The 13,379-nt window shown below is 38.1% G+C and overlaps 1 protein-coding gene across 1 annotated transcript in view; it reads left to right on the top strand.

The window, feature by feature from the left end:
* ATRX (ATRX chromatin remodeler) overlaps nt 1-13,379 on the top strand; it is a gene marked incomplete at its 5' end in the record, with an annotated part of 213,219 nt that overhangs the window by 185,771 nt on the left and 14,069 nt on the right. Inside the window, 1 exon segment of the mRNA NM_001009018.1 lies at nt 12,421-12,570. Within this exon segment, the coding sequence (NP_001009018.1) occupies nt 12,421-12,570 (150 nt within the window).

Genomic DNA, 13,379 nt, shown 5'->3' with positions numbered 1-13,379 from the left:
AATGGATATCCAATTTTTAAAGGTAAATTGCTAAATATAGTATCTAGTTCTTTAAGTGTTAAGGAGAAAACATTCTTATCAAAGGAGGCTTTTACCTTCCACCTAAGTCATTTTGGCAGGCCTGCCTTTTCTTTCATTTAAAGTGATAAGTTCTGTAGTTGTCACTATCTTATTCATACCAACAATTTGGGAATCTGGATATATTTATAAATGCTCTTTGGCAAAGGTTATGTGCTCGTGACCAAAAAATCTGATACAAGGTGTTATGTGAATTTCATTCAGTAAGCTCTCTAGTTACTTATCAAATTCACTGCATTTTTTCCAGCGTAGTTTGGGAAGAAAGAACCTTCAAATTTGAAAGTAGAGGCTTTTTGACCAGGAATATTAAATTTCTTTACTAAGAAGCTAGATTTATTTAAGCAATAAAAGGAATTTTTCATAGCTTTTTGAGTGGGTCATGTGGCAGTTAAGTATTCTGGTGATTTTATTTCCAGATATTATAAAACTCAAATTCAAAGTAATGGCAAGCAAAATATTTTTGAAACGTGGCAAACCCCCTCCCTTACCCCCAGGCAAAGCCTTGATTATTTTTTTAGATATTTTATTTTCAAGGTTGAATTTCAGAATTAATTAGATGGGAATTTTTGTCAGCTTGCCAAATACTTTAAACTTCTAAGTAAATTAACTTAAACTTTTAATTTATCATTAATTTTGTTTTATTAATTGAACTAGTCGTTTTAAAAGCTTAAACTAATTTAGATTGTGAGCTAGAATATAGACCTTGCTTTTCCCTGTGTATAAGCTTTTTCACTTATTTAAGGAAAAAAAAGTTTAGACAAAGAAAAGTAAAGGTACACATTTGGATGTAATTTAAATCTCATTTTGATGACTGTTGGCCTAGTGATTATAGATTCTGTTCCACTATTGTTTTCAATAATAGTGTTACTCTAGCAACTAATATAAATGCATGCTTTTACAGGACAAAACAAAAACCTTTCCACCAGTTGTGTTGTGTATTGGGATGAAATTTTCTTTATTAACTTTTATAACTTGCTCTGGACTTTGCAAAACTGTTTTTTCCCAAAGAAATAATCTGAAGATCCTGTTACAAATACTTTTTTGTCCTCTTAATTTCATTATTTGTTTCTTATATTGATAGTATGCTGCTATTAATTTAAAAGGGGAAGATTTAGAAACAGTTTGTATCAGAAATCCTATGTCTTTTTTTCCTCTTATTCATGTCTTACATAGCACTCTGGAGGAAAGAAAGACTTCTGCCTTCCTGCTTATGAACTACATAAATGATTTTCGATTTAAAAAACCAGTTAACTTACTTGCACGGTCTTTTCTTTGTTAAAATGAAAATTATGGAAAGCATGCTTATCTTTAGTCTTTGAATTTTTTGGCATAATCATATAAAGAAGTGATTGAAATACATTAAACTTTATTCATTAACCCTTGTTCGCAGATTTGGTAATAAAAACTGGAAGCAGTCTTAATGTTTTAATAAACTCTTAAGTAAGGGAATGATTAAATAGATGATAAAGTATAACTATATAAGCACTGTGCAGCTATTAGAAATGATGAAGGTTTGGATTTGATGTAAAATGATATCCACGGAAAGGTATTAAGAGATAAGAGTATGTTTCAAAACTACATATACTTCAATTCCATTTTTTTTCTTTCAACTTTTAAGTTCCAGAATACATGTGCAGCTTTGTTATGCAGGTAAACGTGTGCCATGGTGGGTTACTGCACAGATCATCCCATCACCCAGGTATTAAGCTCAGCATCCATTAGCTATTCTTCCTGATGCACTCCCTCCCCCAACCCCCCACAGGTGCCAAGTGTGTGTTGTCCCCCTCCATGTGTCCATGTGTTCTCATCGATCAGGTCCCACTTTATAAGTGAGAACATGTGGGGTTTGGTTTTCTGTTCCTTCATTAGTTTGAGAATAATGGCTTCCATCTCCATCCATGTCCCTGCAAAGGACATGATCTTGTTCCTTTTTATGGCTGCATAGTGTGTATATGTACCATCTGGTATATGTACCACATTTTCTTTATCCAGTCTATCATTGATGGGCATGTAGGTTGATTCCATGACTTTGCTTTTGTAAATAGTGCTGCAGTGAACATACGCATGCATGTATCTTTATAATAGAATGATTTCTATTCCTTTGGGTATATACCCAGTAATGGGATTGCTGGGTCAAATGTTATTTCTGCCTCTAGGTCTTTGAGGAATCGCCACACTGTCTTCCACAATGGTTGAACACCAACAGTATAAAAGTGTTATTTTTATCCACAACTTTTCCAGCATCTGCTGTTTTTTGACTTTTTAGTAATAGCCATTCTGATTGGCATCAGATGGTATCTCATTGTGGTTTTGCTTTGCATTTCTCTAACGATCAGTGATGATGAGCTTTTTTTCATATGTTTATAGGCTACAAGTGTGTCTTCTTTTGAGAAATGTCTGTTCATGTCCTTTGCCTACTTTTTAATGGGGTTGTTTCTTTCTCATAGATTTGTTTAAATTTCTTGTAGATTCTGGATATTATACCTTTGTAATATAGATAGATTGCAAACGTTTTCTTCCATTTTGTAGGTTGTCTGTTCACTCTGATGATCGTTTCTTCTGCTGTGCAGAAGCTTTTTAGTTTAATTAGATCCCATTTGTCAATTTTGGCTTCTGTTGCAATTGCTTTTGGTGTTTTTCTCATGAAATCTTTGCCCATGCCTATATCCTGAATGGTATTGCCTAGATTTTCTTCTGGGGTTTTTATAGTTTGGAGTTTTACATTTCAGTCTGTAATCCATCTTGAGTTAAATTTCGTGTATGGTGTAAGGAAGGATTCTAGTTTCAGTTTTCTGCATATGGCTTGCCTGTTCTCCTAGCACCACTTATTAAATAGGGAATCCTTTCCCCATTGCTCGTTTTGGTCAGGTTTGTCAAAGAGCAGATGGCTGTAGGTGTGCAGTCTTATTTCTGGGTTCTCTATTCTATTCCATTCCATTGGTCGATGTGTCTGTTTTTGTACCAGTACCATGCTGTTTTGGTTACTGTAGGCTTGTGGTATAGATAAAATCAGGTAGCATGATGCCTTCAGCTTTGTTCTTTTTGCTTAGGATTCACTGGCTATTTGGGCTCTTTTTTGGTTCCATATGAATTTTCAAATAGTTTTTTTTTTTTCTAATTCTGTGAAGAATTGTCAATGGTAGTTTAATGGGAATAGCATTGAATCTGTAAGTTACTTTGGGAAGTATGGCCGTTTTCACACTATTGATTCTTCCTATCCATGAGCATGGAATGTTTCTCTATTTGTTTGTATCCTCTCTGATTTCCCTGAGCAGTGGTTTGTTGTTCTCCTTGAAGAGGTCCTTCACTTCCCCCTTGCTAGCTGTATTCCTAGGTATTTTATTCTCTCTGTAGCAATTGCGAATGGGAGTTTATTCATGATTTGGCTCTTTGCTTGCCTGTTGTTGGTGTATAGGAATGCTAGTAATTTTTACACATTGATTTTATATCCTGAGAATTTGCTGAAGTTTCTTATCAGCTTAAGAAGCTTTTGGGCTGAGACAGTGGGGTTTTCTAGCTGTAGGGACATGTCATCTGCAAACAAAGATAATTTGACTTCCTCTCTTCCTATTTGAATATACTTTATTTCTTTCTCTTGCCTGATTGCCCTGGCCAGGACTTCCAATACTACGTTGAATAGGAGTGGTGAGAGAAGGCATCTTTGTCTTGTGCCAGTTTTCAAGGGGAATGCTTCCAGCTTTTGCCCATTCAGTATGATATTGGCCATGGGTTTGTCATATATTGCTCATATTATTTTGAGATATGTTCCTTCAATGCTTAGTTTATTGAGAGTTTTAAACAATGAAGGCATGCTCAATTTTATTGAAGATGTTTTTTGCATCTATTGAGATAATCATGTGGTTTTTGTGTTTAGTTCTGTTTATGTGATGAATCACATTTATTTATTTCCATATGTTGAACCAACCTTGCATTCCAGGGATGATGCCAACTTGATCATGGTGGATAAGCTTTTTGATGTGCTGCTGGTTTCATTCAGTTTGCCATTATTTTATTGAGGATTTTTTTGCATCAATGTTCATCAAGGATATTGGCCTGAAGTTTTCTTTTTTTGTTGTATCTCTGCCAGGTTTTCATATCAGGATGATGCTGGCCTCATAGAATGAGTTACGGAGGAGTCCTTCCTCTGTAATTTTTGGAATAGTTTCAGTATTCAGCTCCTCTTTGTACCTGTGGTAGAATTCGGCTATGAATCCGTCTGGTCCTGGGCTTTTTTTGGCTGGTAGGCTATTTATTACTGCCTCAATTTCAGAACATGTTACTAGTCTATTCAGAGATTCAGTTTTTTCCTGGTTCAGTCTTGGAGGGTGTGTTTATCCAGGAAATTGTCCGTTTCTTCTGGATTTTCTAGTTTATATGCGCAGAGGTATTTATATTATTCTCTGATGGTTGTTTGCATTTCTGTGGGGTCAGAGGGGATGTCCCCCTTATTTCTGATTTTATTTTTTATTTGATTTTTATTTTATTTGATTCTTCTTTCTTTTCTTCATTAGCCTAGCTAGCGGTCTAACTATTTTATTAATTTTTTTAAGAAACCACTTCCTGGATTCGTTGAATTTTTTTTGTTTTTTTTTTTTCTTAGGGGTTTTCCATGTCTCTGTTTGCTTCAGCTCAGCTCTGATCTTAGTTATTTCTTGTCTTCTGCTAGCTTTGGGGTTTGATTGCTCTCGGTTCTCTAGTTCTTTTAGTTGAGATGTTTGGTTGTTAATGTGAAATCTTTCTAGTTTTGTTTTGTTTTGTTTGTTTGTTTGTTTGTTTGTTTTGAGACGGAGTCTCACTCTGTTGCCCAGGTTGGAATACAATGGCACGATCTCAGCTCACTCCAACCTCCGCCTCCTGGGTTCAAGGGATTCTCCTGCCTCAGCCTCCCAGGTAGCTGGGATTACAGGTACCTGCCACCACGCCTGGCTAATTTTTTGTATTTTTTAGTAGAGATGGGGTTTCACCATGTTGGCCAGGCTGGTCTCGAACTACTGACCTCAAGTGATCCACCCGCCTCAGCCTCCCAAAGTGCAGGGATTACAGACGTGAGCCACTGTGCCCAGTCTTTCTAGCTTTTCGATGTGGGCATTTTAGTGCTATAAATTTCTCTCCCAGAGATTCTGATGTGTTTTCTCTTTGTTCACATTAGTTTCAAAAAATTTCTTGATTTCTACCTTAATTTCATTATTTACCCAAGAGTCATTAAGGAGCAGGTTGTTCAATTTCCATGTAGTTCTGTGGTTTTGAGTGGATTTCTTATTCTTGAGTTCTAATTTGATTGCGCTGTGGTCTAAGAGACTGTTATGACTTCAGTTCTTTTGCATTTGCTGAGGAGTATTTTCCTATTATGTGATAAAATTTAGAGTATGTGTTGTGTGGCAATGAGAAGAATGTATATTCTGTTGTTTTTGGGTGAAGAGTTCTGTAAATATCTATCAGGTCCACATGATGCAGAGCTGAGTTCAGGTCCTGAATATCCTCGTTAATTTTCTGTCTCAATGATCTAATATTGTCAGAGGGGTGTTAAACTCTCCCACTATTATTGTATGGGAGTCTAATTCTCTTTGTAGGTCTCTAAGAACTTGCTTTATGAATCTGGGTGCTCCTATATTGTGTGCATATATATTAAGGATAGTTAGCTCTTCTTGATGAATTGAACCCTTTACCATTATGTAATGCTTGTCTTTGTCTTTTTTGATCTTTGTTGTATTAAAATCTGTTTTGTCAGAAACTAGGATTGCTACCCCTGCTTTTTCCTGTTTTCCATTTGCTTGGTAAATTTTCTTGCATCCCTTTATTTTCAGCCTGTGGGTGTCTTTGCACATGAGATGGGTCTCTTGAAGACACCATACTGATGGGGCTTGACTCTTTATCCAACTTGCCATTCTGTGTCTTTTAATTTGGGCAGTTAGCCCATTTCCATTTAAGGTTAGTACTGTTATGTGTGAATTTGATCCTGTCATCGTGATGCTAGCTGGTTATTTTGCAGACTTGTTTGTGTGGTTGCTTCATAGTGTCACTGGACTGTGTACTTCAGTGTTTTTTTTAGTGGCTGATAATGGTTTTTTCTTTCCATATTTAGTGCTTCCTTCAGGACCTCTTGCAAGGCAGGCCTGCTAGTGATGAATGCCCTCAGCATTTGCTTGTCTAAATGGGATCTTATTTCTCCTTTGCTTATGAAGCTTGGTTTGGCTGTATATGAAATTCTGGGCTGGAATTTCTTTTATTTAAGAATGTTGAATATTGGCCCCTAATCTCTTCCGGCTTACAGGTTTTCCACTAAGAGGTCTGCTGTTAGTCTGATGGGCTTTCTTTTGTGTAAGTGACCTGGCCTTTCTCTCTGGCTGCCCTCAACATTTTTTCTTTCATTTCGACCTTGGATAATCTGATGATTATGTGTCTTGGGGTTGATCTTCTCGTGGAATATCTTACTGGGGTTCTCTGCATTTCTTGAATTTGAATTTTGGCCTGTCTTGCTAGGTTGTGGAAGTTCTCCTCGATGATATCCTAAAGTATGTTTTCCAGCTTGGTTCCACTCTCCCTGTCAGTTTTAGGGACCCCAGTCAGTCGTAGGTTTGGTCTCCTTACATAATCACATAATTCTCAGAGGTTCATTCCTTTTCATTCTTTTTTCTCTATTCTTGTCTGCCTGTCTTATTTCAGAAAGATAGTCTTCCAGCTCTAAGATTCTTTCCTCACCTTGGTCTCTTCTGCTATTGATAGTTTGCATTGTGAAGTTCTCATGTTGTGTTTTTCAGCTCCATCAGGTTGGTTATGTTCCTCTCTAAACTGGCTATTCTTGCTATCAGCTCCTGTATTGTTTTATCGTGATTCTTAGCTTCTTTGCCTTGGGTTAAAACATGCTTTTTTTTAGCCCAGCGATATTTGTTATTACTCACCTTCTGAAGCGTATTTCTGTTATTTCATCCTTCTCAGCCTCAGCCCAGTTCTGTGCTCTTGCTGGAGAGGTGTTGCAGTCATTTGGAGAAGAAAAGGCACTCTGGCTTTTTGAGTTTTCAGCATTTATGCATTGATTGTTTCTCATCTTTGTGGGCTTATCTACCTTTGATCCTTGAGGTTGCTAACCTTTGAATGGGTTTTTTTTCGGGGCCTTTTTTTGTTGTTGTTGACATTGCTGCTGTTGTTTTCTGTTTGTTTGTTTTTCTTTTAACAATCACGCCACCCTACTGTAGGGCTCCTGTGGTTAGCTGGGGGTTTGCTCCAGACCCTAGTTTCCTCGGCTTCTCCAGCACTTGCAGGAGGCGGCTGGCAACCTGCACTGGAAGATCTCACCCAGTCAGGAGGGATGGGATCAGGGACCCACCCAATGAAGCAGTCTGGTTGCTTCTTGGTAGAGCAGGTGTGTTGCACTGGGGTGGACCCTTTTCTTCCTCTGTACCACCTGTATTCTCCATAACCAGCAAGCTGAAATGGCTGATTTAACGGAAGCACAGAGATGGCCGCTGGCCCTCCCCTGGGGAGCTCCCTCCCATGGAGAGATCAGATCTCTGTCTGCAGGAGTGGGTCGGGGCCTGTCAAAGAAGCAGTCTGGCTACAATCTGGCAAGGCAGCTGCACTGTGCCTTGTGCGGGGAAGGAGGGGGTGCTCCTTGTCTGGGTGGTCTGCACTCTCCACAATGGGGAGGCTGGAACAACTGAGTCCCCAGAAACCACAGAGATATCAGCCGCCCCCCACCCCCCCGCCACCCCCAGCTCCCTCCCAGCGAGAGATCAGATCTCTGACCCTGCATGGGAAGTCCTGCTCAGTTTGGAGTGGGTCCATCTGGTTGAAGAAGCAGTCTGGCCCCCTTATCTGGCAAGGCCACTGCACTGCGCTGTGGGCGGCCCCTCCTCCTCTGGGCCGTGTCCACTCTTCACAGCTGGCAGGCTGTATTGGCTATTTCCCCTGAATTGCAGAGATGGCGACCGCCCCTCCTGCTGGAACTTGGTCTTGTCTCAGGCGGACTTCAGCCCTCTGCTGTTGGCTAGCTGAGCTTCCAAGCCAGTGGGTCTTAGCCTGTGAGGTGCGATGGAAATGGGGCCTGCCGAGCCATGCTGCTTGGCTCCCTGTATTCAGACCCCTTCCTAGGGATGTATATGGATGGATTTTACGCCTTGGCGGGGATCCCGGGGCAGGAGCATGCAAAACTCCCAGATCTCTGTGTGCGCCTGAGCTGCTGTTTTGCTGAGACTCCACACAGCTCTGTATATCAGACCCAAGGTCCTGGTGGAATGGGTTCACAACGGGATCTCCTGCTCCGCATGTTGCAAAGATCCATGGGAGAAGCGTGGTGGCTTCCTGAGCGGGTTGCACAATCACTCACTGCCTCCCCTGGCTGGGGGTGGGGGTTCCTTTTGCTCCACGTGGCTCCTGGATGGGCCGTAGCCCTTCTTGCTCTCCATGCTTTTTGCCTATTCAGTCCCAATGTGAGAACCTGGATATTTCATTTGAAGGTATTGGATTCATTCACCCCTTTTCATGCCTCTCTGTGAGTGCCACAGACCACAGCTGCTTCTCATCAGCCATCTTGCCCTTTGTCCAGTTCCATTTTTATGCAAAGGTGTGTGTGTGTGTCAATGTGTGGAGGAATAAAATAAAAAATGGTACTGGTAGGTATTTCCTGGTTTTGTAATTGGATGTTAGTATTGTTTGCATTTCTTTGTTTTGTTCGGTTCTTTGAAAAGAGGATTATAGTAGCCAGGATGGAGGTAATGTTTTAGGCAAAAAATCTGAAACTTTTAAAGATAGAAAACAAACAAATTCACATGTACTTTTCCTGTGACTTACATTGGCATTTCAGTTGACTGTAAGTCAAAAGGAAAGTTATTGCGTCATTAGAGGCTGAACCTTCACCATAACCTGACCTTAGACAGTCATGTCTGACTTGATAGGATAGGTTTTAAATCTGGAATTAGTGGGGTGAATACGTTAAAGGGGTTTAGAAATGGCGTTTCTCAAAATAAGTGTCTCCTGAAGATGAAAATGGTAAAATAGTGCGTGGTATTATTTTCAGGCATAGTATAAGCATGAACTTGCCTTTCACAAGTTTGTCTTGAGACTTGTCATTGTTTCAGTTTTTATGTTTTCTTTTATTAAATTAACATGCTTGTTTTAAAAAGTTCAAAAAGTACAAAAGTACTTTTAGGTTCAGTGGCTCATGCCTGAAATCCCAGCACTTTGGGAAGCCGAGGCAGGTGGATCACTTGAGGTCAGGAGTTCGAGACCAGCCTGGCCAACTCGGTGAAACTCCATCTCTACTAAAAATACAGAAATTAGCCATGCGTGGTAGCGAATACCTGTAGTTCCAGCTACTCGGGAGGCTGAGGCAGGAGAATCGCTGGAACCTGGGAGGTGGAGGTTGCAGTGAGCACTGTATTCCAGCCTGGGCAATAGTGAGACTCTGTCTCTAAATAAATAAATAAAAGTTAAAAAGTGCTAAAAGTAAGAAAATAGACATAAGTTCCCCCTCCCCTGGAATCTTTCATTGAATTACCTTTTTTTATCTAAGGGAATAGTTCTGGGAAGTAGGGGAACTGTATCTCAATAAAACAGACATTCTTTGTGGTGTGATAGAATCATCACTGCATAGGAGCCAGGAAATTTAGTTTCCAGTCCCAGGTAGTCCTTAGCTGTATAATCGGAAAAAGTTACTTTGCCTCTTTGGGCCTCAATTTCTACTAATTCTATGATGACACAGTTGGACTTAGAAATTTTAGGATGCTAAGGACTGACTTAATAAAGCTTTCCTGGTATCTCAGACATTTTTTAAAAGGCTGTTTATGAGTTTGTGTATATGTGTATGTGCACATGCATTTCTGGAAAGGCTTCCCCTCCAACCATTAAAGATATAATTAATGTTATAAATTGTGTTGTTTATAATTGAGAAATAAATACCACACTTGACAATGTTTATTTCCAAAGAATTGGGTATTTTTGTGCTTTTGTTTATTCCTGGTATTTTCATACCATCCTGTTACACACGTGAGCAGAGAATGTGTGTATCATCCATATTTAATTTACAGTCATAGCTAGACTAAGTTATTGTCCAATGTTATTGAAAGAATCAGTAGCACAGATAGAAATGAATTAGTTCCTAGTATACAGTTTTCTTGGCCTTTCTCTTAACCAGTTTGCTTTCTTAGAGAAATGAACTGATCTGACTATGATTAAGATCATTTATTGCTAGACAGAAGTAAAATTAGAGATTATCCATAGAACATTTTAATCTTGTAATTTATTTGGTGTGTTGTAGAACACCTGACTTTTCTCATTGTATTTGGTAAATGTGTTAAAAATGTTAAGTCAGTGTTATCTGGTTTTATTTTATCTCTTGAGTCATGTTTGGCATGTATGTGTTGGGGGGGTGGGCATAGGAGTTACACATTTAAGAAAGCCCTATCTTTTAGTAGAATAAATTAATGCAGATTGGCCTGTCTTCCTGCCTGCCTGGTCAGTAACAGTGGACTTTGGAGATTGATCTAGTGATGATAAACCTATTGTATGTGGCATAAGCCAGAGAAGTCAGCTTCGATAGCAAGTTTCTACATTGGCATGAGAGAGAAGCATTTAGCTAATATTTCAAAGTAACTAAGCCTGTTAGCATCCATGTATTCTATCAGTAGACTTTATTGAGTCCTGTCATTTGTATGGTCTTTTATTGTTTTTTGTTTTCAACAAAGGAAATAGCACACACATACATCTCAAAATGGATTATACCTGTTGTAATCTCAGTATTTTGGGAGATCAAGGTGGGAGGATCACTTGAGGCCAGGAATTTGAAACCAGCCTGGGAAACATACTGAGATCCTATGTCTACAAAATTTTTAAAATTAGCCAGGTACAGTGGTATGCACCTGTAGTCCTAGCTACTCGGGAGGCTGAGGCAGGAGAATCACTTGAGCCCAGGAGTTCAAGGCAGCAGTGATCTGTGATCAAACCACTGCACTCCAACTTGGGTGACAACATGGGACCCTATCTTAAAAAAAAAAAAAAAGAATTATAAAGTCTCTATTATGGTTGTATCTATTAAGAATATCAGTTCTGTTAAGAAAGGAAATAATTGTTTCAAATGTTTATTGGGGTAGCAAGATAAAAAGTTGTTTACAAGATATTAAATATCAGAATATTTGGAATTAGTGTCAGTATTTGCTATTATATAGAAAAAAAACCTGGGGCCTCATGATTTGAATTTTTCATCTTGAGTTATTTAATACACATTTGAGTTCTTACCACTTTTTGGACCCTATACTCAAGGTGTGTAAAGGCATAATTATTTTCAAATGTGGGCTTTGTCTATGCAAAAATTTATGAGTGCATTAAGCATCACTAGGTGCAGATTAAATTTGAATTCAGTGTGCTGTATGTATACCTCCACTACCTTCATTTGATCAGAAATGCACAATTTAGAAAGTGTGTTCTAGGAAAACTTGTTAAAAGCTATGGAAAATCCTTCTGTAAAGTGAATTAATTTGCCTTTTATAGATCCAGGTTTTCATATGTGATTTCTTAATGAACAACTTGTGAATATTTTAAATTTATTAAAAGTAACATTATCTGTAATTCACTTTAAACCCCCACCCCATCTATCTTTGTGTCTCACTCTCACAGTCATAATTAAACAGAGCAGGAGTTTAGTTGTTCTTACTGAGTATATAAATGATCCCAATTTTTAAGCTTTTAATTTTTTAATCTTAAAAGACTGGCTTAAGATACCATGATTTCTTTAAACTATATATACTATGATAATAAATTGAAAAATGTATATCAATTTAAATTTGACCCATGGGTCTTTACAGTGTAATTTAACATTTACCTTCCTGCAGTTGGAATATAAGGGCTATATGTTTCAGTTAAACTCTCCTATAACTGTTTGGATTAATTTAGATTAGTTTTTTGTTAATATAGTGGTTGGCAGTTGAAATGATTGTGAAAATAAAGTTGTTTATGATGTATAAATAGGAGTAGCCTTGATTTCTAGCACAGGCATCCAATATAGTCACTAATTTAAGCAGACTTATGTTAGCATTTATCAACTCAGAATTAAGCACAAAATAAAATGCATATGAAAAAAATGTTAAGTTGGTGGAAAGACCTTGAAATCTGAAAAGTGGTAATTAAAAAACAATGGAATGCCTAAACCATACTGTATAAACATGAAAGTCTTACATAAGAGGCTGGTGTTACATGTTTTGCTGCTGTTTTTTAGGTAATCTGTCATATATATCAGAAATATATATAGCAATCAGGTTTTAGTTTCTAGTACAGTTGACCATAGAACTATGGAGATATTATACTGTCCAGAGGGGAAAAATAATTGTCTCTTATTTCAACCCCTCTAAACAGGATACCATACTTGCAGAACTCCTTCAGATACATAAAGAACACATTGTAGGATACCATGAACATGATTCTCTTTTGGACCACAAAGAAGAAGAAGAGTTGACTGAAGAAGAAAGAAAAGCAGCTTGGGCTGAGTATGAAGCAGAGAAGAAGGTAGTTGATGCAAAATGCGTTTTTGTTTTTGTTATGTTAGTGATTTGAAAGAGCAATGCAGAAGAAAAGGGTCACATTTGAAACAGGTAATAATAATATAGTGGGTTTTAGGAACACATTCCCCAATTACAAGAATCTCTTTATGGGTTGGTTTCAGCTACCTTTAGTGGTAGAGTAGGAGGAGAAGACAGAAGAAAACAGTTTACACTTAAAGAGTAGTAATCCCATTTCTGCCTAGTATTTGTTGAATTGAGAAATGAGTGGGAAGCCATATATTTAGCATCACTAACCTCCCATCAGTACCCTCTCTGTAGTAACAAACATACAGGAGCTTAGTGTTTGGAGGTTGTAGTAAATGTAGCTTTGCATGTATACCATGAAATCTAAATTTTGGCTGAATATCAGAACACAAAAATATTTCATTATTAGACATTAATGCCATTTGCTCCAGCAGCAACTTTATTTAAGATCATTCTATGTCTGTTTTAAACATCAACCCACTTGAGCAAAAATGTGCCTGAGCATGGGAAACCTTATCCTAATACCTGAATCCTTTTCAAACTCCTAACTTATTGTACCAAACTTCTTTAACATTAGTGTGATGTTCAGAGTCTCATCAGAATTCTTTGAGTTGCCCCCATTCTGTGGGAATTATCAGAAAAAAAAGTACACCTTTAGGGGTTAAAGCTTTCCATGTAATAAGATCTTGGTTTCGGGTGAAAAGGGTGTTTTGTTTGTGTGTGGAAGAGTGTTAATAATTTCCTGGATCTGAGAATGTGGATTCTTTTCTAAACCAGTAGGTGATGTAG

The sequence above is a fragment of the Pan troglodytes genome, chromosome X, assembly GCF_028858775.2.
Source record: "Pan troglodytes isolate AG18354 chromosome X, NHGRI_mPanTro3-v2.0_pri, whole genome shotgun sequence".
NCBI lineage: Eukaryota > Metazoa > Chordata > Mammalia > Primates > Hominidae > Pan > Pan troglodytes.
This window is presented reverse-complemented; position numbering and strand designations above follow the sequence as displayed.